The sequence below is a fragment of the Onychostruthus taczanowskii genome, unplaced genomic scaffold, assembly GCF_017590055.1.
Source record: "Onychostruthus taczanowskii isolate IOZ18803 unplaced genomic scaffold, ASM1759005v1 scaffold90, whole genome shotgun sequence".
Lineage (NCBI taxonomy): Eukaryota > Metazoa > Chordata > Aves > Passeriformes > Passeridae > Onychostruthus > Onychostruthus taczanowskii.
This window is the reverse complement of record NW_024506994.1, coordinates 1,613,867-1,641,647: the sequence shown is the minus strand read 5'-3', so window position 1 is coordinate 1,641,647 and position 27,781 is coordinate 1,613,867. Positions and strand designations below refer to the sequence as shown.

Sequence of the window (27,781 nt, the reverse complement as noted above, 5' to 3'; positions counted from 1 at the left end):
TTTTATTTTATTATTGTTATTATTTTGTCCTACCTAATAGAATTCTTCCAAAGCCCAATCCAGTACTTTTAAAGCTAAAATTAAGACGGTTTTGTTTTAAAAGATTATCTCTCTCTCTCTTCTCCTTTTATTTATTTAACTTTTTTTTTCTTTTCCTTTCTTTCATTCTAATTTTTTCCTCTCTCTCTCTCTCTCTTTCTCTCTCTCTCTCTCTCATTTTCTGTGTTTCTCTTCCTTGTCTCCAGTTTTACTACCTGGTCCTTCGCCAGATGTGTGCCTGTTAGCAGTGTTGTTGTTCAAGAACATCTTGTCCATGCCTTTGAGAGCTTCAGTCAGGTAGTTTTGGAGGGCCGTGAGGGCAGCGCAGATAGCGGGGGCCCCAAAGCCATGGGTGATGAGGCTGAAGTGAGTCAAGCAGCTCTGAATGCCCGGTTCCAAAATAGGGGTGGGCCGGCTGTTCCCAATGGGCGTTCTGTCCTGGGCCAAGAGATCTGTAAATTCTTTACAAAGTTGCCTGCGGGGAAGAGAGAGAGGCAAAGAGAGGAAGAGAAGAGCTGTTGTTAGGCTCATCCAACAATTCTCTGACAACCAAAGGGCAGGTTCAGGCCAAAAGTTATCCCAAAACACAAGATGGGACCTTTTTGCCACCATCCTTTCCCCCAGAGGTTCTTGGGGTCCAGCCAGGGTGAGCCAGCAGCTCCCTGCTCAGAATGATGCTCTTCGGGGGATAACACCAGTTCTGGAGATTAAAATCTCTCCAGCAGCCACAGGGGTGGTTCTGAAGCACTGTGGGAACCCAGCCCTGCCTGGTGGCTTCAGAAACAACCAGGCTGAAAGGGAAATCTGCCAAGCACCCATCCTCCTGGAGGCCTGACCCTAGCCCAAGGCAGCTCCCAGCTCCTTCTTCCTGAAGGAAAGCACAGCCATGCACTGAGAGCTATGGGTGGCACAGGGACCTGGTGCAGCTAAGGGCTAAAACAGAGACTCTGAGACTGCTCAGGCTGGGCCATCTTACTGAGAAAAATCAGGATTTTTGGACTCCATGCTGGCTTATTCATGGCATGAGGAGCCAAGCAAGTACCTCCCATTTTATTCTGGGGGCATGACACCCCAATTACCACATCAGAGTTGACATCTGGCTCTTGGCTGCTTGTCTGTACCTTTGAAAAATCTGATGTGATTTTTCTAATGAATTCACATGCAAACATTTTATTTTGAATTACTCTGGTCCAAAAGACCTTCAAGTCAACAGGTGCCTGGGCAAGGCAGAAACCCTGGAGGTTGGTGGGGTTCCCACAGGAATAGCTTCTTTAAGGATACCCAAAGGAATCAGGTTTTTAAAGACAGGTGCCTACCCAGGGACTGAAGATAAAATGAACCAAAAATAAAAGAAAGGGAAAAAAAAAACCAAAAAACAACAAAAAAAAAATCTTAAAAAAGGCATTCAGCTCTCATCCTCTGAAATTCTCTGAAATTCCCAGTGGGTTAAAGGTTTCAGAGGGTGAGGAAAGATAAAGGTCTACTTCTATGTGTATTATCCATTAAGAAAGTGCAAGAGAGGAAACTTTGAATTTGGAGAACAAACAGTAATGAGTCCAACATTTTACATCTTCAAAGAGCAAAGCAGGGTCTGTGAGCAATTAAAGTTCTGGGACATTAATATCTTTTGACCCTGCGGAAAAGGGCAATCAAATTCCAATCACGTCTAAGAAACATCTGGACAAATTTGAGCAAATGATTTTTCAACCCTCCATATATTTCTTTAAATTACACTGTCATCGGAGGCAAGCCACGTCCCAGAGCATGAAATAAATGAGAGCTGTTTGGGCTGGGATTTTATTTTATTTCCTTTTTTTTTTTTTTTTTTTGCCCCCTTTTTATTCCTGACAGACAAAGATGTGTGAACACTCAGCACCCACTGCCAAGTACCCGAGCAAACCATGAAGTACCCAGTGAGTAGCCTGGGAGGCACAGCCTGGTATAAATCATCACATACAGAACACCCACCGAGGAAGTCCCAAGGGTTGGGGGGGACCAAATCGAGAATCATTAGCAGTGCATGGTGTTGGGCTTTTTTTTTTTTTTTTTTTTTTTTTTTTTTTTTTTTGTATATATATTTAATTAAATCATATGGGAAAGGCATTGCAATTTGGTAGCAGACAGACAGGTGTGTGTGAGCAGCAGGGACAGAGAAACATACTGTGAAAGCAAATTATAAATTTTTGGTCCACTTTACATAAAAATTATTTAACTGGGGATGGCTTGGAAGTGATGTACAACAGCTAGGGGAGCACCACCTGTAACCCTATAGGGGCAGGGTCTGTTGGCAGGATCCCCACTACAAAGGGGTGCAGAGGTCCTTTGGGCGATTTGAGCATCCTTCCTCCCCGCGGGGCTGCTGGAATATAGAGCCTGGAAATTCCGTCTGCTTTCCAAACGGGCTCAGAGGAAGGCTTTGAGGACAGGGAGGATTTTCTCTGAGAAGGGCAGAAGGACATGAGTTAACTTGGCACTCACTTTGTAGCAAGCAGCATGTTTTTCCTGGAGTGGAGGTCGCTGGGGTCCGTGTGCTGTCTGTTCAGGTACTCAGAAACAGCTTTGGCTGGGAACTCCGTTTCACAGATGTACCCAAAATCCCGAGCTAAATGAACGGCCTCACCTGGAGGGAAGGAGACGGGAATTAACTCCTCCGGGCACCGCCGGCCCCGGGCTGGGCTGGCTCCGACCCGCGGGACACCGGGCGGAGCCCACGGCTCCCCTGGGGGACACCAGCTCCTCTGAGCCGTGTTTGGAAACCTTTCGTCATCCCTTCCACCTCAGGGACAGGCTCCAGCTGTGTGTTTTCCCCCCACCAGCCCTACTTTGGGGACAGAAGTCGATGGGACAGATTTCGAGCTGATGAGATTTGTCTTTGCTGCTCTGCACTCCTGTGGGTCTGCGCCCATCAGCTGCTTGTGCAGAGCAGGGGGAAAAGCTCACACACACATCCACCACATACACATACACAACCCTTTAAAGTTAACTGGACCACGGAAAAAAGCGAGAGGAAACTGGTCAAATCCCGAAAAACTAAGGACCCAAACTTCTCTAAAGAGCAGAGAAACATTCCTGTTTCAATACTTAGATCATTGTCCAAAATTTACAGATGTGGATATATTGTTAATATTAATGTTAATTCTTTGTGGGAAGTTATAGACGCAATTTATTCACACACAGGGCACTTGCATCATTATCACAGTTATAAACACATCTGTAAAATTATGGAGATAACTGCATTTAGCCGGATGGCAGTTTAAAAATCTGCATTTTTAACTGACCATCCTGCAATAAGAGCTCTTGTCTGCCGGGTAGAAAGATAACAGCTAATGACAACTTTTTCTGTGAACAAAATAATTATTATTCTAACTCTAATTCTAATTCACTTTTCCTGCCTGCCTTGGTTTCAGGTTTCTTGCCTACAGAAGTTTGTGTCATCCAACTCCTACTGATGTACTTCATGCCACAAGAAGAAGACAGTAGCTGCAGAATGGAGGAAAAGAGGAGGGGGAGAAAAAAAACCCCTCAGACTCTAGAGGGATTCCGCCAGATTATAGCTCAGCCCCTCTAGAATAAAGCGTTAAACCCTTTAAAGCATCGCCCGAGGGACGAGGGGGAAGATTTCCAGCAAGCAGGTAAGTCTAATAACTCCAGGACCGCGTTATTTTTAACTTTCAGGAGCTGCTTTCCAACGTCACCTCCTGCTCTCCAATGGCTCTCGCTAATCATCAAACCGGTTAATGAAGGCGAGGGCACCCGGCAGAGCCCGGAGGGGGGGTCCCGAGCTGGACACGGTCCTCCCAGGCAGCCTTGGGGCACCGCGGGCCGGGACCGACCGGAGCGTTCCTGTTCCTGGCGATGCAGGAGCAGCTATGCTAAACCTGGCTGCTGGCAGGAAGGAGGGGAGGGGAAAAAAAAAAAAAAAAAAAAAAGGAGATAAAACTCCACCAGGTGCAGCTTCTTCCAAAAGGAGGAAACTCTCTGGAGGCAAACTGTTGATTTGTAAGGGAATCAGGGGAGAAGAGGAGGGGAATGTACACCTTACTGCACACTTGGCACAGATTTTAGCATCACTACACAATCCCACAGGCTTTTGAACCTCACACCAGCGTCGGGGAGGGGCTGGAGCTGCTGCCAGCAGAGCGCAAGGTGTTCCACACACACCGTGGGGTCTCAGGGGCACTTGTGCTCCCCGAAATGCTTCACACCTTCTATAGCTACACCTGTAACCCACACTGAGCCTTGCACTCTCGGCATCACCCGCATGTTGGTGGAGGAGGAGCTCCCCCCCCCTCAGCCCCCGTCTTTTTGAGAGCCTTCCTCCACCTCTGCAAGCGCCAAGGTCTTGTCACTCAAATAACTCCATCAAAAGAGTGGAAAAGTTAATATCCAGCGCAAATATTTGTGCTCGCTTTATAGGCAGAGGAGATAAGTGGATTATTTATACGCCTCTCGGTGTGTGTGTGTGTAATGCAGATACATATAATTCATAATTGCATCCATACTATTCCGGTTAGGTTTTTTTTGGAGAAAGTCCAACTTCTCTTAGCATAAACACGCACATAACCTTAAACTTATTAGTGGCTCTAACTTGTCCTTGTCGATACAGTAACAACAAATCAAAGTGTCTTTAGCTGAGTTGAAATTACTTGAAACTTCAGTCTGCCCTTCCTTCCCTCCTTCCTCAGGAGTAGCTGGTCTCTTTGTTCAGCTCCAGCCACCTTAAGGGAAACCGAGTTCTGCTACTCTTAAATTGCTCTGCTTTCTTACCAAAAATAAAGGGGGGAAAAGTAACTTTGTGTTATTTTTCCTCACTGAGCATCTCGTAGTGCCCATAAATCAGCTCAGGAAGCACGAATTATCAGGAGGACGGAATAGACCTGGAGTCGGAGATCACAGGGTGGAAATTAATAGGATGAGGAGTGGGACTGCCCCGCAGAGTTACACATGCACACAAATGTACACCACATATCCACACGTACACACACAGACACACTCCCTCACTCTTGCCACCAAGAGGAATCAGTGATCCTCCAACCAGTGACTTCATTTTTGGGAATGGGATCCTTAACCGTGACGGTGTTCCTCCTAACACACCCTGATTTTCACCTCTACAAGGTTTTCCCACCTGATCCCGAAAGCTGGTGGTTTTTTGGGGTTTGTTTGTTTGTTTGTGGGGAGTTGTTTGATTTTTGGTGGTTTTGTTTGTTTGTTTGTTTTGGGGTGGGTTGTTTTTTTTTTTTTGTGAATGTCAGACAGGAGCTCAGAGCAGAGGTGTGAAGGGAGCTGCGACCCTCGACTTACCTTCCACCAGGGAGGTGAGTAAAGTGACATTTGCGGCCTTACGCCTGCCGGCTGGTAAATTCAAACCGATTTTTTCTAGCCTTTCTCGCAAAGATCTCCCCCCGTTTTTCGATTTGGCTCTAGAATTGCAAAGAAATTAACATCGTGATTAACCCCGCAGTGTTCCTGGAAGAAACGTTTAGTCTGTGCAGTCAGCGAAGCCTGGGAGGGTTTTTACTCGACGTTAAGGACTCTGGGGGTGTTGATTTCTGCTCGGCTTTGCTGGGATTTTCTTAATTTCACCCAAGGGGTGGAAGTGGGGATGAACCCACTTTCCCCCCGATTTTATCCAGGGAAATCAAACAACGCTAAACAGCAATAATTAATGAAAAGGTTCTGATCTAGAGAGCAAGTGGGTATGACACCAGCTTGTATTAAGATGTAGTAAAGGGATGGGCAGGAAGGTAGAGGAGGAATAAATCCCCTGTTATTCCAGGAAAGAGCCAGAATAAAACGAGGGGATTAAAAAAAAAATCTGAAAGGTTCGAAGGGAATGTGTGTGCGCCTGTGGATAAATTGAAAAGGAGGGAAATATTTATTAAGCTGTTTCCAGCCTGTGAGTGTTTTCTCGTGCGAGAAGGCGATGCTGACAGGAAGAGCTCACCTGAGGCTGGGTGCGTTATAAAGAGGGAATGGATTGCCTGGGGAAAGATTGGAATATCTGTCGGAGGTTACTGATAAGGGCAATAAAAGGGTGAATGAGAAATTCAGAGCTATTGTTCGAACGCCCATACATATGTAAACCCCCAGGGATGAAATCTTGCCACCTGCGAAGTTAGGGAGAGTTTTGGCACCTAAGAACAAAGTCTATCCCAACTCTCTCCTAATTCTTACTTAAAATTTATTTAAGAATTAGAAGTCCCACTTAGAGAAAGGAAATCGGGAACTACAGGGAAGCCAGACTGGCTTCCCACTATTTTATATCGAAGTAAATAGGGGGCTGGATGGCAGAATTGCAAGACAGCAGCTTTCTACGTCTCATCTGCTCTGAAGCAAAATCTTGTTTAAAATTTAGATTCAAGATAGGAACTGAAGTCAGCAGCAGCCAATAATTATGGCTTGGGCCACGTCCAGAAATCTGCTGAAGTCCAATAATAATGCTTCTTTACCTTGGTAATTATATTTTCTACAGAGCATCTCTCAGATGTTCTCCCTGCTCCATTTGTAGCTGTACAGAAGGAGCAGGCAGGTTAGCATCTGTAAGTAAAAATCTCTGCTGCTCTCCCTGGCAGCTGAACAATGATTACAGACACTCACATGGAACAGCAGCTATTTTAGGAGACCCAGATTCTCACGTGGATATTTGGGTCTCACCAGATGTAGCAGAACTTTCCCCCTCATCTCCAGACACGGAGCCAGAGCCCTTGACGTCACCGCAGAATTTTTTTGTGGGGGTAACCCCAAACATCGACTTTATTTTAAAGAACCTTAGAGCCAACATATTTCAGCTGCTGCTTTAGGAGTTTTCAATATATTTCCTCCTCTAAGATTAGCAACTTTTAAACATGATCTGAAATTTTTCATTGCCAGTTTGCATGCATCTTTCCCTGTCTAAAAGTTATGACTTTTATTCCAGTCTGGTGTCTACCTCACAGACAGAAAATGAAATCCTGTAGCCTCTCAGCCTGAGTATGTGAACTGGTAGCTCATATTGTAACCTCGTGGCTTCTCCCCTGTTGTGACTGGAGACAGAGCCTGAGCTCACCTTTCTCACAGACAAGCCGAGCTGACAATTCACAGTCCCTCAGGCACTGCCAATAAGAAAAAGCCCTTTCTACCCGCTAGCCTTTCCAGCTAATGGCCTCAGAGCTTAAACTCTTGCTGCTTCTACTTAAAAGCCCAGTCTCCCACTTGTTATGATGGAGTGGCAACCGAACCTCAGGGTTATTCCTTGCTCCCCACTTTCTTCAGTACCAGCACTGCCAACTATTTTGAGGTCTTCATCAAAATCCACCAGGACGTTAGTGGGTGATTTGCACAAATATTAAGCAGCAAAGGCCTCGAGACCTGCAGCTGTGAGCTGCAGCAACTTTCTCTGTGTCAAGCACAAAGTTTCTGACTTTCAGAGCTACCTGTTGGTGGCTTTTCTTTAGTCAGGTACTTACCTACCTTGCAGTTGGCTTATCAGATCCCTGCCAATTTCTTGTGTGACACCACGTGTCATAATTGCCATAATTATGCCTGATCGTTAGGGCAAACCTCGTGGGTTTATCTAGGAAATCCCTAGAAATACATCAGGTCCTGAAATACTTGCAGTTCCGCCTGAAACACGCCCATCAGGGCTTTTTATTTTGTCCACCTTCTGAGAGAGAAGTGTGAGGAGGAGAAAAGAAAGAAAGTGTGTGCATGGACAAGGAGAAAATCTTTCTGTCTCAGTTCCTTCATTCGTGGTTAAACAAGGCCAAATATTTCTATTCTCTCCATATATTCATCCCAGCGTTTGAACACAGCATATTTTTGCCTTATCACCAGCATTACACACACAGGCTCTGACAGTAGGATCAATGCACATTTGGAATCATCTGTACTGTTGACCAAGGGTTTCTGGTGCATGCATGGAGGCCCAGACACATTCACACGTTTGCCCCAGCCTCTTACCTTCTAAGTACTCCTCCTAGGAGGGATGCGTTCAGACACTCTGGAGGGGAAAGGCGTCTCTGAACTTCTCCCACAGTTACTTTATATTTTGAAGTTGAGCTAAGCAAAGACAAGCGGCCAGGTACAGAGCAAAACACCTCTCCGGTATTGACTGAAATTCCACCCAGGAAGCCATCTTTATTCATCATCAAAGAAGTAACAGATTTTGGAGGAACCGGAACTGGAGAAAGAAAAGGGGAGGAGGGGAGAGAGAAACCATCACGCCACGAAGGAGAACAGGATAACCACAGTCTCTCTGACATGCACAGAACAGCAAAATGAAAGGGAGTTTTGAATCTCTGGCTACCTCCAGCAACCTAAAGGGTGCTGCTCCCCCAACCTCTAGGAAAGTGCTCCATGAATGATGGATGGAGAGAAGGGTGGTACAGTACAGCCTCTATGCAGGGTTTGATCATTGGGAAATAAAATACATATTGGCAAGCACCTGGCAACTTTCGGGTTTGAGCCTGTGTCTCACCCAGAGCCCCCCGATGCCTTTTGTACAACGGACAGCGCCTTTCTGGAGGGGAAAAAAAGAGGAAAATTTACTTTTTTTTGGCTAGTGTTTCCATTACTGCTAAGTTGAGCCAGGAATAAATTCACTACACAAAGGGAGTTGCTGTCTTAAATAAGTATCAAGGCTGGAGGATACAGCAATGAGAAGACAGCTCTGTTATTGCTTTGTGTTTTTATTAAGTCTGGTTTATGAAATAAAATGAGTCTTTTCCTTCAGAAAAATGAACACCAGGAAAAAAAATATCTGGTCTAACCATGGTGCTCTCCACTCTGATCATATTGTGCTGTCCGTGAATTAGAAAGAACTCTCCTGCCCCTAAATAAAACTGATTCAGCTACTGCAACACGTATTTAAAGGTAGTTATAGGGAAAAGTAAAAGGAAAATGATAAAGTGAAACTAAACAAAATAAAACCATGTTGTTCTCTTTCTCTCCAAGACAAAAATAAGTATTTATTTTCTCTGAGAAACCAGTGAGGTTATTTTGAGAGTAACCAAGGGATTATAAGGAACAAATTCCTATAATAGCAACCAGACACACTCAGAAATAAACAAAAAAAAAAAAAAAAAAAGGTTGAACTAAAACTGAGAGCAATTCCCCCGTGACATGAATTTTGTTTACAAATGAACTTAAATAACTCCCTCATAATTGTGTGTAACTGTTATGATTTACAGCAGGTGCTCTAATCAATCACCCAATCGCTTTAATTTATAGGGAGCCTCGCTGCATTTTCCCAGTTGTTTCATTTCTGCAAGTAATTGATAACAAACCATACTTAAGGTATGTTTTATGCAGGAGTTAATAAGAGCTGACAGCTGCTACTGCAGCTTCCTCTCGGATCCGAGGCAACACACGTTTCCTTATAGAAAATATACGCTGAAATTGGGGCTTTCGCTGGTGGGAGAGCCCTGGCAGTCCAGCGGGCATGTTTCAGAGGAGAAGACTAATTGATTACACACCCTCTTCAAGCAGATACTGCTCCACAATCTCCCGTTTCCACTCAATCAATTGCAAAACCAATTCGGCAAATAATAAGGTTCTATTATGCACATATGCCAGCTATTTAGGTAGTTATAATACATGTCAGTTAAGTCATAAAAGCCCTGTTTATTTGCAACATATCTGGAGAATCAAACCATTAGAGTTGAGCGGATATTTAAGTCGTCTGGAGCTGCTAAACAATAAGATCGGGTATCCTAATATATTACCAAGTGCTAACTACTGGGCAATTGCCAATTTTATAACCTCAGTGCATAGAATAGACACAACCGTGTTTCACTGTTTTTATTGCAGATCATTTCCTACTGCCAGACCAGACCCCCACAATAAAAGCCCTATAACAGCTAAAAACCAAAAGGCATGTCGATTTTAGATATACATATTGCTTCGTATGCCTTGTGTATAGTCTCCAGTATAAGCAAATTATTTTGAGTGGCTTGACTTCAGGGAATCGGAAAGTGAAATGGATTCCTATTTCTCTATTACTTTTAGTTAGGCACTTTATGCAGCTCATAAAGGCGGTTCCAAATAGTTTGAGAATGGCTCAGAAATAGTTATAAAAGAGTTAGAGGTCCGCTCCTGCTTTTGTTGCTATTATTAGGAAATTTTTTTTTGCCATTGATTCCATAGGAGTCTCGTTTGTATATCAGAGGCAGTGCCAACAGACAAAAAATTGTATTTGTATTTTTCCCCTCATTATACATAAATATATCTCTTATTTCATGCACAATGATCTGTCTGAGTGAAAATCAGATAGAAAAAATTAGAAATTTTTTAAAAAGTTGGATTAAAGCAGTGCCACCAGAGAGATTTTCATGACTGGCATTTTTTTTTCTTGGGACAAACACACGGGCTCTGTGGTTCGAGTACACCTTTACCGTGGCTATATTTAGTGACCAGTTTATCAGGTCACTGTCCAGTGAACTGAGAAATTAAACAAGAGGCAGCAATTCCACGAACATCTGATCTTAGTCCAAACTCACTAAAGAGAGAAGGACCCGTGCAATGCTTAAATGTACCTCACCCCGCTCGCTTTGGCCTTTTGGAGCACTCATTACATTAGTTAACCTTTGAATTATGGATTTTCACGTGCTCGGTGGTTTTTTTTCCCCCTCGCAAATTGCTTTTGGGAAGCAGGCTGGCTCCCTTCCCTGCTATGCTAAGAGCTCCTCGGTTTCTTTTCCTAGCAGTGTTTCCCTGAAAAGGACGGTATGAACAAAACCATCAGCTGGAGCCTAATATCTCCGAACCCATTTGAGAGGCTTGCCAGGCGGTGTAAGCATATCTATTGCAATTTCATAGCTTCAGAGAGATCTATTCTATCTAGGCTCTATATCTTCTGTAAATTACCTAATGCTGCCTCAAAAAAAGTGTTTGCCATGGAATGAATTATCTCTATCTATATCATATCTATATGTTTATCATGGCTGGAGCTTTTCAGACACAGCCCAGACATCAGCAGAGATAACAGAACGTGGAGCTTTTGTGGGTGAGGAGATCTCCACGTCCGTGAGTGCAACTGCATGTGTCAAATCCCTGCGCGTATGTAAATAAACCCGAATGCAGAGGGTATTTTTAGACAATGTCAACTTCCCCAGTTGGTCAGGGACTGCCACAACTGCTGAAATGACACAGGATAACACACACGTATCCACGCAGCGTCCCCACCGCTCCTGCTTTCACTTTATCCCATTTAGTTCTTGTCATCCCCAGCAGAAACTGTTCGATTTTCTTTCACTTCCAAACTCTACTTGCTGCGTGTGTGTGAGCACTCACAAATACATAATTCCCCCTTTCAAAATCTCTGCTTTCTCCCTTCTTTTATTATTCTTTATTTACCTCCTTTGTCTCTTTTCCCCCCTCTTCTTTTCCATCCCTTCATCTCTTTTTCTTCCCTCTTTTTTTTTTTTTTTCTTTCTCTCCTCCTGTGGTTACTTCCAGCCTCTTTGTCATTTCTCCCCCTTCCATTTCTCTTCAGCTTATCAATAAACCGGGAGAGCAACAGTAGCCGCTTGATTTGTTAGTAATTATAAGCATACTGTTCCTGCAAACGGGATCTCTAGATGAGTGAGATCGCTTTAGAACGACAGCAGGAAATGGTGGGGAAATGGAGCATGGCGAAACTCAGCGTGAAGCTTTCAGTTCTTTACATGTTTACAATTTTCTGTGCATACATTAAGTCTTAGGCTTTTTCTTTCCTTTTTTTTTTTTTTTTTTCCTTTGGTGGTGGATTTCTTTTGGGCTGCTCTCCACAAACGTGTGAAAATGCGCACAAATGTGAACGAGCAAGTAGAGATGGGGTGAAAAAAGCTGTTTTGACGACAGGAAAGCTAAAGAAATAATAGATTTATATCCTGCAAACAGCTGTTCAATAAGGGTTTAAACTATGGCTATCATTGCAATAACCCAGCTGAATAATATCGTAGTTGAACAGGCAGTTAAATTATCAATCAGAAGAAGTATTTATCGTATTTCTCACTAAAAAACGTCGTGGGTAACTTAATTACTAATAAACTATCAAACTACTTTCAAAATTTTTACTCTGCCTGGGCTTTAAGTGAGTAAGTTCTTTGTTCATGCTAAGAACAGGACTTTGCTGTAAGTGGTGATTCGGTCTGACTCAGTAGCCAAGCCTAAAACGTCCGGGAGCAGCGTCTTAGACGCTGAAACTTAAGAGACTCGGATCTTATCTTAATTTTAAGGGACAAACACAAAAAGTGCGAGTTCATCTCGCATTTCCTTCTGTCCCCTTCGTCCCCTCCTCTCCTCCAGCCTCTCTCCCACACCGCAGTCCCCGTTCCCCTAAAGCTGGGACTGAATTTCAAGGTGGAATGCATTCCCTCGAAACTGTTTTGCATTTAATTAAAGGGGATCCTCAGGTTCAGTGGGTAACCCGGGAATAAGCACGAAACCGAGTGGCATTGAAGCACCATCTCTTGAGCCCCAGATCTATCACCTGAAAAGCTGAGGCCAGAGTGGTTCTCAGTTAATCATTGATCAGCTGTTCCGAGGGCTGGGGAGGAAACTCATGCTGGATTATTAACAGCTAAAAACAAAAGGATAAGACACCTTCTTTCATGTGTTTCCTTAAAATAGGAGGGAGGAACAACGGAGCGTGTTTGCAAGACCATGAATTAAGGTCTTCAAGTTAAAATGGCCTTTCGTGCTAAATCAGATGTGAGTGTGCAGACGATCGTCAGAAACAGCTGAAAGTAAATAAATACATCAGAATAATTTTAAGGTCACTGACTGTGCCCCAGAGTCACAAAAAATTAACTTGGGACTCAGGCCACGTAAGGTTTTGCAGGAAGACAACTTCTTTCACCATAGAGAGTGCCAAGGAAATTTCAGATGAGCATTTGACAAGGGGACCCGGTCTTTTATTCCTGACACATGGCAAACCTCCTCTTCAGCAAAAATCGAGGCAAAGAGCCCAAAAACGTGCAGCCGGTAAGCTCTGAAAGCTGAGTTGAATCTGATATTAATGCTCTTGGTGATTATTATCATCTTGATGATTTATCTGGCTCGCTCCCTCCCACTTCCACCACCCAAATCTTAATGGAAGTGGGAGTTAAAGATGATTTTTTAATGTCTCGTTGGATTTTTAGACTGTTAATGTACCGCATCCTTCTCATTATTAGTTTATTGATTGTTCATTGACCAGCCCCCTTCAAATCGTATTAACCACCCTCTGCCAGTTTAGATTAGGGGAGTTTAAAAAGCACCTTTCATTATTTCAGCGCCACCACCAACACCACGGTGGAGTTCAGGCTTGGTAGCTTAATGCTCGCTCTAATGGGGCAGCTAAGAGACAAGGGGCCACGGTCCCTGCCTATTGCATTAATAGCTCAAAGGGGGCTAATACAGAAAATTAGCCTTAAACGAGCTCTGGAGATCTCCAAATGAAAGAGCCATTTATCACGCTGGCTACCTTCACTCCACTCGTTTGCTCTCTCTACTGGGAACAACTCATTTCCTCTTAACTAAATTACTTCAGAAATGTCAAGTAAGCTGGAATAGCAAACATAACAAGAGCCTGGGTATATGTAAGCTGTTGTGTGGGATCGATAGTGAAACAAATCAATAGCCGTGTATGAATCCCTATATAATTTCCTTAATATTTTGGCAAACCTTTTGCATAGAGAGATAATTCCCTCTGCAGGCCTCAGAGGCCATAAAGGAACAGACACAGCCTGGGTGATATAATTAAGTTTAGGCTTCAAGTCCCCATCATACTTTTCCCACTACTTTGCAATGAAAGAATCACAAGCACTGAACTGGGATTGGGTGGAGCAGACCCCCTGCAACCCTCATCTACAGAATATGAGTCACAGGAGTATTCCACTGCACAAAAATCTGTCAATACCTGTGTGTCTGTGTATCTGTCTGTGCCATCTGCCTGCAAGAAAGACTCACAGAGTTTAAAGAACTTGTTCTTGCTTCAAAGTACACCCTCACAGCTACAAACTGCAGGGAACAAAGCGAAATTGATACTGAATGCTGTGTTGCTCCTTCCCTCGTCCTGATTAAATATTGACTGCCACAAATGTGACCTGTTATTTATTACCCATTTCTCTTCCTCTGCACCCAGGAAACTCACTGTTAAAAAAATATAATTAAAAAAAGGAATGAAAAAAAATTACAATATTCCTTTATGCTGGAAAGTTTCTTGCAGCTCAGCCTTACTTCTAAGGAAGAAAATGCTGCTAACAGTGACTTTTAAAGAGTTGCAAATGCATCTCGGGCTCTTTCTTAGTAACCTTATTTCCAAAGGGCATGTGTCTCCTGTTCATCATGCGTTAACTCATAGTATCTCTTCTGGCTGCAAATAGGCACAAGTAATCCCACCTAGATGGGACTGGGTCTCTTCAGGCAGCAGCTGCTCCGTCTGGGGCCGTGCAATGCCCACACACGCGAAGCACACCTAAATATATGCCTAATGCATATAAAAACCTCTACCTAATACGTAATAATTGCAGGCATTCACATTCTAGTGCCATTCGCTGCCTAATTGCACCACCCAGCACGCACATGGAATGTCTCCGCTGTCCTCGTCAGCTGAAGGAGGGAGAGACACTGGCGTGCTGGGTGTTAAGGGAAAAAATAAAATAATTTTTTTTTTTAATAGAGTATTTTGGATTGTGTATTCTGCTTAAGACCATCATGGAACAACCTTAGGAAGGAGTCTCTCGACCACAAATCAAGTGCCAATTAATCAAATACACCCAAGAGGGAGTCTATGAGGTGTCAAGTGGGGGTGGGGAAGAGGGAGGAGAGTGAGAGAAAAAAAAGTTAAAATACAACCAGAAACCATCAGGTTACAGACCTTGGGGATAAACCCCACCAAACATTCAAAGTGAACCAAAACAGCAGAAACATACAACTTTTTTTTTTTTCTTTTTCTTTTTTTTTTTAAATTAAAAAAATTTTTTTTTTTTTTTTTTCCTTTTTTTTTTAAAAATAAAAAAATTTTTTTTTTTTAAAAAAAAAAAAAAAAAAAAAAAAAAAAACCAAAAAAACCAAAACCTTCGACCTTTCAACCAATAGTCATAAATGGTGCTGTCAAATGGTCTTCAAGTTTTCATTAGTCCTCGCTCAAATAACTCAAATAACCAGACCTGGATCTTGTGTGTGAAAGAGAGACCAAACAACTAACAACAAAACAAACAATAAATACACGGAAAGATCTCATGCTGCCTTCAACACATTTTGGATAAACACCCTCCCTGTTATTTTGCTTTACATCCTAGAAAATCGTCGCTGTTAAACTATTTGTGCGCATTTGACAAATAACTAGGTCCTGGAGATAAGTGCCGTTGATAGCAAGCATAAGGGACAGCGTTTTTAAACCTCATCTCTGGTACTTAAAATTGAATCTAGAAATAGAAACTCCTTAGATAATTAAAGATAGCTTTCCCTCCATTTGCAGCGCGTGATCTGTTTAATGTCTATCAGCATAACACAACACTAATCGCCAAGCATCTTCGAGTGACTGTCAGAGAAATGTAAAAAAATTAAGCAGCTGCAATACGCCCAAAATGAGTTATTGTAATTACATTTAATTAGTTTAATTAGTTAATTATTTTGCTTACAGCTGTACAAGAGACTGCAAACATTTGTTAATATCACATTCGCTTTAACAGTATGGGGTGATTCTGCAGTTACACTAAATCATGGGCGCATATGTAGAAAGATGTAAAAAATGGGCACGGGGAAGGGGGGAATCTTGGGGGAAGGGGGGAATCTTGGAGGGAGCGGGAAGGGGGCTGAGTCTGCCTTTCCATGGGCATCTCTCTCTCTCCTCTCCGCGTTTGATTCGCCTGGGAAATGCATTTAAGCCCCAAAGGGAATCAACCCCTTCCCCCATTAAAAGCCAAGGGGTCCCCACCGAAGAGCATCGGGGGGAGAAGGGGAGGGAAGGGGGGCGGTGGAAACTGCACTGGAGCACGGGGTGCCCCATTAGAGAGCATTCGTGTAATTAAACCCTTTGAAGGGCGGGGGAGGCGGGGATATAAACTTTTCCTTTCTCATGTCTTATCCCTTCACTCTATCTGCTGATCCAATCAACTATTCATCTTGCTGCCATGAGTGCCTGCTTCCCGGAGAAATTCATTGCCCCAAAGTCAAAATATTTCATGAAGATATCGCTACACAGTAAAAGTTTTTCTAGCTTGTTGGAATAATCCATACCTTTTTTAATGACAGACTGGTCCAATAAGTTCATACCGCTGTTATTGGCATCTTCAACTGACTGTGGATATAAAAACATCACTATTCAAATTGACTGGATATTAAAGAATCGCGTACATAAATCATGTCATTCCAAACTGGAGTCCCTGTTATTTCCATTTATATTAATTCACTAGGGGAGGAGGGATTTTTTTATTGCTGTTATTATTATTATTATTATCATTATTGTTGTTGTTTTTGTTATTATTATTTCCCCCAATCGACAAGGAAATTAAATTCTTACAAATTAGGTAGTCTTCTAATAAAACAAAAGGAAGTGTGAAGCATATGGGGTGCAATACTGGTTTTGTTATCTTATAAAACATAGATATCACATAGACTTCTTTGCATTCCATAAAGGTTTATATTTCTTCCTTTGAAAATGTGGCAATTTGGCAACATCTGCAAGATCTATTGCATGACATAAATGAACACGATTAAGGACAACTTAAATGCTCCCTCCCCTTTCCTCCCCCTCCTCCTTTTTCTTTTTTGTTTTTTTTGTTTGTTTGTTTAACCCTGCTACATCTTACTAATTCAAGGGCCATTTACGTTTTATATATCATAGTTTACATTATGGACTTTTAATTAAAGCCTGAGACTTTCGGAGCGCAGTGCAACGCCCACATCATACAGGGGACGAGCAGAAAGAGATTTACAGCTCCCGAGGTTGCTTCCATGTCCTGAATTAGTCGAGACGGGGAGGGAGGAGCAGGAATACACATCATCAAAAGTATGAACCATCAAATTGATTGCCTAGGAAAAAAAGTCTCCGAATTTCAAAGCCTCGTTTCCCCCTTTTCCCCCCCTTTCTTTCCAGCCTGCCGAGGAGCACACCTGTTATTATGGCATTAACTTCTTTAGCAGGGAAGAGAACAAAGACGGGCACAGAGGACACAGCAAATGTTGGGTTTCATTTCTCAAAACGAAAGTGGGATAAACAAACCCCCCCCCCCCCCCCCCCCCAACAAACCAAAATTACTGCTGAATCTGCGTTCGGCACAGTAAAGCCATGTCCGAAAAAGGTGTCTTAAGAACAATTTATAGCAGAATTCTGACAGGTTCCGTTTTAGGGTAAATTCTGAGGTAAAGGGGGACCTTTGTGTTTCTTGGCTCTATTATTTTATTTTTCCCATTACTATTACTAAAGAGTTTGGGTTTTTCAGTGATATTGCACATTTGGGGAGTTGTCACGTTTTTCCTTGATAAGCAAAGCACCTTTCCAGCAAAGCAATGATTTCCTGCACCATGATTTTAACTGTATCTTTGCTATGCCGAGAAGCTGAGCTTATTAGGATCCGGCCCTTATCTCCGTCTCTGTGCTCAGCGGAGACATTCCAGATGGAATGCGGTTTAGGAGAAAATTACATCTCCCCAAAATACGATGGAACAATATTTTCTATGAGAGCTTTCCCTTCATTTTCCTTGAATCCACCCTCAAACGAGCGCACACACGGAGCGGTGCCTTATGTGCTGTGTTTGGGCATGGCTGTGTGTCTCTCTCTCATAATCAATAGGCTACATACCTAAAGGGCACAAAATAAAATTACAAAGTCTTCCCTCCTTTCCCTGAGCAGCTCCCAACGAGGGATGATGAGCGAATCCTGCAGCCTGCTGGAGTGCAGCGTGGCGCACTTCGATGGCACAGAAACGGAGGTAAACGTGAAACATCACCTTCACTTTTTCTTTCTTTTTTCTTCCCTTCTTTCCTCCTTATCTCTGGAGTCGATGGTTGCGCGCACCCTTTATGCGTGTGCGTGCACTCAGCTCGCTCCATCAGCAACGTGGGTTAGTTGTTGTAGTTAATGAGAAGACTCCTGTCTGATTTTCTATCTAATTACGCCCTCCTGCTGGGTTTTTGTACAGGATATTCGCTCAGCATGCTGGCAGTTAATAGTCACAGAGAGGATCGTAAAGATTTAATTAGGACTGCATGCGGAAACGTGGAAAAACAACTCAGACTTTTAATTACTAGACTTCTTTAGTTAAAAGTGATACCAGGGGTTACTTTATAAGAGACTTGGGTGTTTTGGTGCAACTTAACTTTCCGTGTCTCTAGCTAGTACGTAGTAGCAGCGTGAGTGAGGAGGAGGAGGAGGAGCAGCGGAGGTGTGTGTGCAGGGAGGGGAAAGGTGATGAGTTTCCAGATATACTTGGAAAATCTGGAGAGGAAGATTCCCCTCCCTTCCCTCCTCCAATAATCTGATAGCGTGAAGCTTCCTAAGTACTACCTATAACCACCTTATTCTACTTCTGCGGATACATCTGGCTGAAAACCTTAAAACTGAGCTCTCTATTTTCCTTCAAAGGGTCTACAGAATCTGAATTTTTCCCTCCATTTTTCCTTCATCGAATCCTTTATCACTGTAATCCTACTTTAACCCAGCCGGTGGGAAAAATATCTGGTGGATTTTTTTTTTTCAGAGTTCCTATTAGATGATGCAAATTTTTGTTCAATAAGTAGGTCTTGGCTTTTCTGTTCCCTGTCTGAAGGTTGTAAATCGCGGGCTGAAAATTCCTCTCGAGAGGGGCAGCAATAGCAATACAGTGTGTCCTGTTTACAATAACAGAGCGCTATCGTGTTACAATCACTTAATTCTAGCCCTGGACAATGGCTCACACATGGACTGGATTTGGTGTTTATAAAATAACCACTGTTTCTTTCTGTCACGCACTCTCCTTCTCTGTCTCTTCTCCTCAGCCCAGCCCATTCTCATGGCACATATTTATTCAGACATGCATAAGCTACAGCAAAGAGAAACATCTTTATCCAACTGTACATCTGGATGCCCCTTCAACTTTTTGGACAACAGAAATAAGAAAAAAAAAATACCCCAGTATCTGAAATCCTTCCTGAAAATTATGTCTAGTGGTGGTGGATAATGAGTATACATAGCCTGAATAAAAATTCCTGTTGCTGGAAAAGGTTCCTCGAATCTAGAATAAATCCATGTTAAATATCAAGACAGAAAAGTGCCCAACTTCGTCTGTCACTAGTGGAGGGACAAGAATAGAAAATGCTGAGTGGCAGCAGCGAGTTTTGGGCTGCTTTCCCTCCTGCCTGCGTTAACTTGCAGTTGGACACCTCTTCCTTCACGTGTTTCTCCTTGGGATACCCTCCTCTCCCTCTTTCCCTCCTCCCCCAACCTGGGAACAAACTTTCAGAAATAAAGGGCCTGTTTAATTTCCTGGTCTCTCAGTACCCCAAACCCAGAACCCCAGCCCTGCAGGTCCCAGCCTCGCCTGTCCCATCCTATCCCCACCCCATCGCGCCCACCCTGGCCCTGCCAGCCACGGCCAGCAGGTCGTGGGTGGCCGCGGGTGGCCCCGATGCTCCCAGAGCACCCGGGGGAAGCACTTTCCTCCAGAAGGGATGTTTTATTGGGAAACTGATGGAGAACTGCTTTATTTGAGCTCCTTCTTTCCCATTATTTCTTCTCTCCCTTCTCTGTCTTTCTCTCTTTCTTTTCCTACCTTTTCCCCTCCTTTTCCTCTCTTCTCTATCTTCTATTCTTTTCCTCCCTCCTCTCTGCATTTTATATTTCTCTTCTATTTTTTTATCTCTTTTCTTCCCTCTCCTCTGTTTTACTCTCTTTCTCACAAAAGCACAACAACTGCCGGCTTTGGGGAAAGTGTAAATACCCGGGCACATACAGTACCTAAACCCTATCGGCTGCAGAGAGAAAGGAGGAGAGCGATCTGCTTTCTGCATTCACAGAGGTAAAACTCGCCTTGACTTGCAAACCATTTTGTCTGAGCCAGGAATGCGAGACGAGACCTGCGCATCGCACCCCCGGCTGCCAGGGGCTGCCCCCAGGTCTCAAAGCCACCTCGGAAACCCGCAGAAAGCAGCGACCCGACGGTCACTGAGCTCGGAGGCAGGAGCAAATCCAAACAGCAAAACCTTTCTTTTTCTAAAACATTTCCCCCCAGCAAAGCTCGGAGATTTTCCCGTGCGGCCCTAAGACAAGCCTCAAGCCAAAGCAATGCATCCGCTCCGTTTCTCTGCCGCTCATTCCTCTCATGTTCAGCAGCATCCTTTAGGGGGAGGGTGGAGGGGAGTGGAAGATGAGATTGCATGGGAAATAACTGGAATTTGAAAAGCCAAGCTTGAACTCTGCCAGCTTTTGAAACACGTGGAATATTTAGAACAGCATGTCTGCCTTCCCCCTGCACTTTGCTGCTTTGCCATGAGGGTTTATAAAGCAGAGCCTGTGCGTGACAGCGAGGAAATAAATTTTATAAAAAAGAACAAAATAGAAAAATAAAGGAAGAGGGAGCGGGAGTACCACAGTCACGTTCAGCAGCATCCTTTTTCACGGCTAATTTTTATCTTCCCAGCTCCTCTTTCCCCCTTTCTTTTTCCCTTTTTGTAACTTTGAAGTCGTTGTTTCATTCCGTGGTCCATACCTTTATCTATCCCAAGACTAAATGCATATACAGATATGATATATGATAAAGAAATTTTTTTGGGGGGGAGAAAAAAAGAAAAGATAAAAACGCATGTAAGGGATCCCCAAAATCTCGATTAGGAGAGTCTGAGGCAGGACTTGGACCCTGGAGGCTCCAGCCCCCGCCTCAGGGGTCCCCACGGGCTGGCCATGCTCTTCTCCAGCAAGGTGCAGACCGCCCCAGCAGCGAAGCTGTTAAGGGTCCTTTCTGTTTTTAGGGAATAACACGTGATGATGAGTTTCGCGTGGGATGGAAGAAAGCTGGGAAATACTGTGCTTTGAGCCCGGCGAAACTCCTTTGTTATCCAAAAGAAGGAATGAAACTATTTAAAATCAGCGCTATCTTACCAAGCACACTTAACAAATAAGGGGGTGGGGGGACGGGCAAGGGACTTGTTCCTGCTCACCAGTTATTGCTTTTGATTTGGGTTTTGTTTATAATTTCCCTCCCTCCCGGATGAAAAATGTAGTAATTCGACAGTTTCATCAAAATCTCTGAACGACGGCAGGAAATTGGTTGGGGGGAGGAGGGGGAGGGGGGAGGGGAGTGGAAGATGAGATTGCATGGGAAATAACTGGAATTTGAAAAGCCAAGCTTGAACTCTGCCAGCTTTTGAAACACGTGGAATATTTAGAACAGCATGTCTGCCTTCCCCCTGCACTTTGCTGCTTTGCCATGAGGGTTTATAAAGCAGAGCCTGTGCGTGACAGCGAGGAAATAAATTTTATAAAAAAGAACAAAATAGAAAAATAAAGGAAGAGGGAGCGGGAGTACCACAGTCACAAAACCGGTGTGGAAAAAGAATGGCAACCCACAGCAATATTGCTGGAAATCCCTCAGTGACCATTCCTAGCCCAGGGACGGGGCGTCCCGCTGCACTGCCCAGGAGAAAGGAGCGCGGTGCCTTACCTGGACCTCCTCCATGCCCGGGTGTCCGATGCCATGCAGAGAAAGGCTGTCTCCCATGCCGGAGTCAAGGCCATGGTGAGCTGAGTGCAGGAGGACATCTGGCCTCCGTACTGAGTGGTAGTCCCGCCTGGGGTCCAGTCCCGAGAGCTGGGGCAGGGCGGCCCGAGGCTGTGGCAGCAGTGACCCGGTTTCTGATCCCACCTCTTGCCTCTGCCTCTGTCCCCAGGGGTGCTGCTGGGGCTGATGCAGGGGGTTTAGGGAGTAGGGGTCATTGACATGGGAGTAAGGGTCCTGGCTTTGGTGGTAAGGAAGAGGCTGGTAGGGGGGTGGGAAATAAGGCGGCTGGAAATCCGAGGATGGGGTGTGAGAGAGCGGAGGAGCGCTGGAGTAGGGTCCCTGCGAGACGGATCCCAGCTGGGACAGCCTGGAACTGTGGCTGGGCACTCCATCATGCCGGTCCTACAAGCGGAACGACATACGAACAACAACAACAAAAAAAAGAGGAGCTTTTTTTAGGAAAAAAAAAAAAAAACAACCAACAAAACCAAAAACAACAACAAAAACCCCCACGAAATATCAAAAGGGGCACAAACCCACCCCGGAGTTAAATAAAATAAAATAGGATGTAAACAGCTGGAAAGTGGGATTCAGATGTGCCCCCTTCTCCCTCCACTTATTAGAAATGTTCCAATGTTTTGCACCCACCTCGTGTCTATTCCCAGGAACTATCAAGGAGGGGGAAGGGGAGGGGGTGTGAGGGAGAATTGCTAAATGTCATAATTAAAAATGTAGGACTAGTGCTCCAAATACATGTACGATCTGCAATTTCTGACCAGTAGCATAATTCCCTATCCACAGCCCCCTCAAATCAAACCAAAGGGGAAAAAAGAAAACATTTAAAAATTAAGAGCACCAAACCACCCGTCTATCCAGACAACCCACCCTTTCTCCTGCCTAAAGTTTCCCAGCATCTGTTTATTCCCCTGCTCAAGTCCTGTAACTCAAAATCACCAACCCATTTCCACGTGGAAAAGCCCAAAAAGAAAGTTGCACTTCTCGGAAGACTCCGAGGTGAGAAGTTGTGTAAAAAATAACTTGGGAAAATGCAAAAACAAAAACAAAAACAAAAACAAACAAACAAACAAAAAAAGCCAAAATAAAAATCACAGGGAATCTTTGCTTAAAGGGAGTCTACCCCTTAAAAATAATTTAAAAAAATCAAATAAAATAAAAATGAATCATCGACATTGAACATCCAGGCGCTATGATTTCTGCAGCAACTTCCAGTGTCTTTTGTTTCCTTTTCCAATATTATATTCAGGAGAACGGGGTGGGGGTTAATTGTAATGAAAAGTCTTTGGGGTGTGTGGGGGGGACAGGGGGTGGGGGGAGTGTGTAGCGGCTTCAGAAAAAAGGTGGGAGAGGAGTTTTGTCCAACTCCAACGCACTGAAGCTGTGAGGTTAAAGTAAACAAGAAAAATATCTATTCCACAAAGTGTAGTTCAAACCCCCACAAGCAATGGCACACATGGCTTAAAAAAAAAAAAAAAAAAAAAAAAAAAAAGAAAAAGAAAAAAAAAAGAAAAAAAGAAAAACAACACGGAAAAAAAAGTTATTTTCCCCCCTGCTCTCCCCCCCCCAGACTCCCCTAGCTCAAATCGGGAACACACAATGCAAAAAGGGAGAAGCAGCTGCAAGCCTCCTCCAATTATTGTGCTAAATTACCAAGCCAAAGGCGTTTAAAAAGACAGAGAGAGGGAGAGAGAGAAACAACAGATCGAGAGAGAGAGAGAGAGAACATGCAATTCTAGTACAACATGGATCCAAACTCACCATGGCGGAATAGGTGTGGACTAACATCTGGAAATAAAAAAAGTCTTGTAATAGCTAAAAATAAAATAATGGTGATAATACTAACAATTGGAGGGAAAAATATCAAGGAGATCTGCAAAGGGACGTGTTGGACACAGGAGAACAGCTTGAGATATTTCGAAGTCTATCCATCAAAAAAAAAAAAAAAAGTTTAAAAAAAAAAAAAAAGACCAGTGCCCCCAAAACCGAGCCTGGAAACCTCTATCTACATATATGATTTACCCCTCCCTCTCGGGGTTTTTTTCCTCTTTTTTTTTTTTTTTTTTTTTTTGGTTTTGTTGGTTTTGTTTTTTTGTTTTTTTTTTTTTGTTTTTTTTTTTTGTTTTTTTTCTTGTTTTCTTTTTTTTTTGCCTTTGAGCTCCCAAATACAATCCTCTTCAACCCAAGGCTAGGCTCAGACTGCTCCGCTACCCCTTCCTCCCTTTCCTTCTCTACACCGCCTCATAATAATTGATATTCATGACTATTAATATTACACGACTACTTTAAAGGGAGAATGCAGGACCAAATGGAGCGTGAAGCTGGCAGCCAGCTCGAGAGCTCCCCTACTATTGTAAATGACGTTCATTCAGTGGAGAATTACTAGATGTAATCAGACGAGGGGGGCTGGCAGAGGCAGAGTTTGGGGAGAGGGAGAGGGGGGAAAAAGTTTCGCGAGGAAGAGGCAGAACTTCAATTAACTCGAGCGGAGGAAGATGCGGAAAGTAGAGACTGCTGAGCTGGAGCAAGGAATGAGATGAAGCAATGCTTGAGGCGGAGAAGAAGAAGAAGAAGAAGAAGAAGAAGAAGAAGAAGAAGAAGAAGAAGAAGAAGAAGAAGAAGAAGAAGAAGAGGAGAAAAGTATATTTCCTTTTCGTTTTAATATATATTTAATGATATATTCCTAATATGAGTAATTGATTGCCTTTGGTGCTTTTGTTCTTACAGTTTGGTATTGGGTTTTTTTAGCAAATAATGAAGAAAAAGAGGCTTTTCTTTTTTCCTTTTTTTTTTTTTTTTTTTTTTTGTTACTTTTTTAAAGGAATGGAAGAAGAAACGTGCAGTCACTGTAACACACATCTATTTACAGCGAAGATGAAGCCTTTCTGGTGCGTGTTACAGATCATATTTATTCACAATAGCCAAATAAATATTTCAATCTGCATTGTTGGGCTCAACTTTTTTTTTTTTTTTTTTTTTTTTTTTTTTTTTTTTTTGTCTGAATCATCTTTCTGCCGCCTGATATGAAATATATATACATATACGTATATAGCTCTCCCGATTTCCACCCAAACGTGAAATGCATGGAGTGAATTTTAAAGGATAGTAAATTTATAGTTTTGAGGCAAAGCCAGGGGCGATATAAAACCTTTTTGATGTTGCAGGAACCCGTTCAACTGGACTGTCTGCCATTTCTGTTAAAGTTCAACTTACGTTCCTTCCTAAATAGACTCACACTTCCCAGAGCTGCCCCCCCTGCACGCACACGCACACACACACACTTTTGTTTTAAGAACAGATTCAGTTCAAGTGGCTGGGACGCCTCTACCATCTTGTTGTTAATTATACATTGGGAAGAAGAGAGAGAAATATTTTTTAACATAGATCTGGAGGGTTTCAGGTCTTAAAAAAAAAAAAAAAAAAAAAAAAAAAAAAAAAAAAAAAAAAAAGACAACAATTTTTTTTTCTTTTTTTTTGGCGAGGCTACACGTTACAAAATACCCTGGAGCGCATCCCCAAGTTAGGATACAGCCTGCCCCAGGCCAAATCCCACCCAACCGCTCCCCCAGCTCTTCTCTCCCACGGCAACCTACAGACGTGGGTGTCTGTAAACCCCCAGCGCCTTAAACCCCCCATCAAAAGCGGGGTGGGAAAAAAGCCCTCATCCCTCGGCAGCAGGGACGGGAGATGTTTTGTCGCCTGCTGCTGCGGGCAGAGACAATGGCCGGGCTGCGCCGGGAGATGGGCAGGGAAAAGCAGCGAGGGCTTAACGGGCTGGGGACAGACGGGGACACACACACACACACACACACACGCACACACGTGTGCGCTCATTCTCTGCTCCTTCTGCAAATGCTGGCTTTTGCCCATGGTAATTAGCCTGACGGCAGCTTTTAGGAGTGAGACATTTCTCCCGTGCGGCCGGCGGGTCCCCTCCCCGCTTCCCTCCATCCCGTCCTTTCTCCGGCCGCGAGCAGCCGGAGCTGTACCTTCCCTCGGTCTCTTTCTGCGCTTTTCCCGGGAGTTTTCCCTCTGTAAGTGCCAAGGCTCTCCCGGATGGGAGGGCTGCGGGAGGCGCGGCGGGGCTGGGGACGGGGCGGCCCCGACGGCGCTTCCCCGGGGGGCTCCGGCAGCTTCCCGATCCCCAGCCCTGCCCGGCTCCTGCCCGTCTGCTTCCCAGTCCGCTGCCCGATCCCCGGCCTCTGCCCAGTAGCTACGCCTCGCTCTGTATCCCTTCTCTCCTTGGTACCCAGCCCCTGCCCGCTCCTTGCCCCTGTCCGGTTCCCAGTCCCTGCCCTGTCTCGGGTCGCTGCTCAGTGCCCGGTCCTTTCCCGGCCTCTGTTCAGTCCCCGCTCCCTGCTCCGTCGCTGATCCCTGCTCGATCCCCAGTCCCTTCCCAGACCCTGCCGCGTCCCTGACCGGCTCCTGCTCCTTCCCCGTCCCTGCTCAGCGCTCAGTCCATCCCCGGCCCTTGTCCTGTCCCCGGTCCCTTCCTTGCCCCGGTCCCCGGCCGGCCGCCTCCCCTCGGAGAAGCTCCCGCGCTGGAGGTGGCGGATTGCGCCCTTCTGAGAATCTCCCCCCATGATCGCCATGCAAATGCCTCCCACTCAATTAAAAAATAAAAACAACAGAAAAAAATTTAAAATATTTTCTGGAGCGCCATCCTCACTCATCTTTTCAGCTTTTTTCTTTTTTCCCCCCCGCCTCGTTTCTGAGAAAATCCCGCACGCCGGTTTAACTTACAAGGAATACACTGGCGGAGCCCGTTTGGGAAAGATCCGACTCAGGAAACCGTGCAAAATTAAGAAAGGTTTCGCAGTGTTTGAGCTGTGATTTTTTTTTTCCTCCCCCTTTGGTTTTCTTTTTGACCTCGAAAATAAGGTCTGGATAAAGCTCACAACTTTTCGTGTCCGCGGACTGTGCGGAGCCGCCTCTGACTGCACCGGTTCGGGTGTGTGAACTCACACGCACAAGAATGTATGTGCCGCTTAATTAATGCCAGTATATGTACACATGCACATCTTATCTGTTGGTGTAGAGGTATTAAAAAGTCGTAAAAAACGTATCCGATTGTGAAAACAAGAAAAAAACAATAATAAAAAAAATCCATATTCGGGTCGATCTGAGCTTGGAATTGGAAGATAAAAAATAAAAGAAAGAAATGCATTCAGTTTCTGAATACCGGATTGTGTTTCTTTTCTTTTTTTCTCTCTTTTAAAAATTTTCCTCCACATTTGTCCGTATTTAATCGAATTATATATAATTGGAGGTCTAAACAATCAAACTCTTGCTTTTAAGTTGCCTCATTCCAATCCCCAGATCATTTCTTTGATGTTTTAAATCTCATCAAACAGCTTTTCCGTAAAAAAAAAAAAAAAAAAAAAAGTTTAGGACTTGGCATGCTGAATACAAATATGCAAATAAATAAGCATTTAAGCATCTACTTTCTGTTTCACATCTCTATATTCCTGGTGTATATATCTATTTCTGCCTGGATGTATATGTAGAGCTATATATGTATTATATAGCCATGCCCGTATCTATATGCTAGATGTATATTTAAATATACATATACTCTCTTACTCATATGCATATTATATACTCACCTCGTAGATATCTTCATACTTGACATTTTCAACCAGTTTCCAGAGCATGATGGCAGGCTGTTCTCTAGGAGGTGAGTGCATTCATGTGAAGAGCAGATGTCTGGATTCTCAGTACTTCTCTGTCTGTAATGATCCATCTATAATTGGAAATGGGGGACAGACACCAAATCCGACGTTCCTCTTCCATCGCAACTTATATCTGTTGTCTGAAACAATAGGCTGCAGAAGTCTACCTCAATCGGATAGTAAAAAACATTCTCTGTTACAGAGTTACATATAGCTACAGACATATATGTGACTAGATATAGACATATACACACATATAGAGACTTACATGCAGGCATTTAAAATATATACATACACGGAGCTGCACCATCACAGATTTACACATACAGGCACCCGTACACATGTATATCTCTGAACAGGCAACTTTTCCCCGTGTATAGACATATTAGTTGCCACATTTAGATATGTAAATTTTA

At 43.8% G+C, this 27,781-nt stretch overlaps 1 protein-coding gene across 2 annotated transcripts; it reads right to left on the bottom strand.

The window, feature by feature from the left end:
• Positions 1–210: 210 nt before the first annotated feature.
• Positions 211–27,380, bottom strand: TFAP2B (transcription factor AP-2 beta). 2 transcript variants are annotated; one of them, XM_041426157.1, is made up of 8 exons: positions 27,300–27,380; positions 23,455–23,481; positions 21,622–22,080; positions 16,222–16,282; positions 7,978–8,197; positions 5,341–5,459; positions 2,518–2,659; positions 214–514 (listed from the first exon to the last, which is right to left on the bottom strand). In XM_041426157.1, the coding sequence occupies exons 1-8, from the start codon at positions 27,378–27,380 to the stop codon at positions 214–216; spliced, it is 1,410 nt and encodes a 469-aa protein (XP_041282091.1). The 2 variants fall into 2 exon arrangements, with proteins under 2 accessions (XP_041282093.1, XP_041282091.1); XM_041426159.1 differs by lacking the exon at positions 23,455–23,481 and having other exon boundaries at positions 211–514.
• Positions 27,381–27,781: the final 401 nt, after the last annotated feature.

Bases quoted from the DNA above. Each gene is read 5' to 3' on its own strand.
- TFAP2B (XM_041426157.1), bottom strand. From the start codon at position 27,380: ATGCACTCACCTCCTAGAGAACAGCCTGCCATCATGCTCTGGAAACTG. The intron at 23,482-27,299 runs GTGAGTATATAA...TTTTATTTCCAG, and splicing joins AGTATGAAGATATCTACGAG to ATGTTAGTCCACACCTATTC. The intron at 2,660-5,340 runs GTAAGTCGAGGG...CCTTCCCTCCAG, and splicing joins ACTCACCTCCCTGGTGGAAG to GTGAGGCCGTTCATTTAGCT.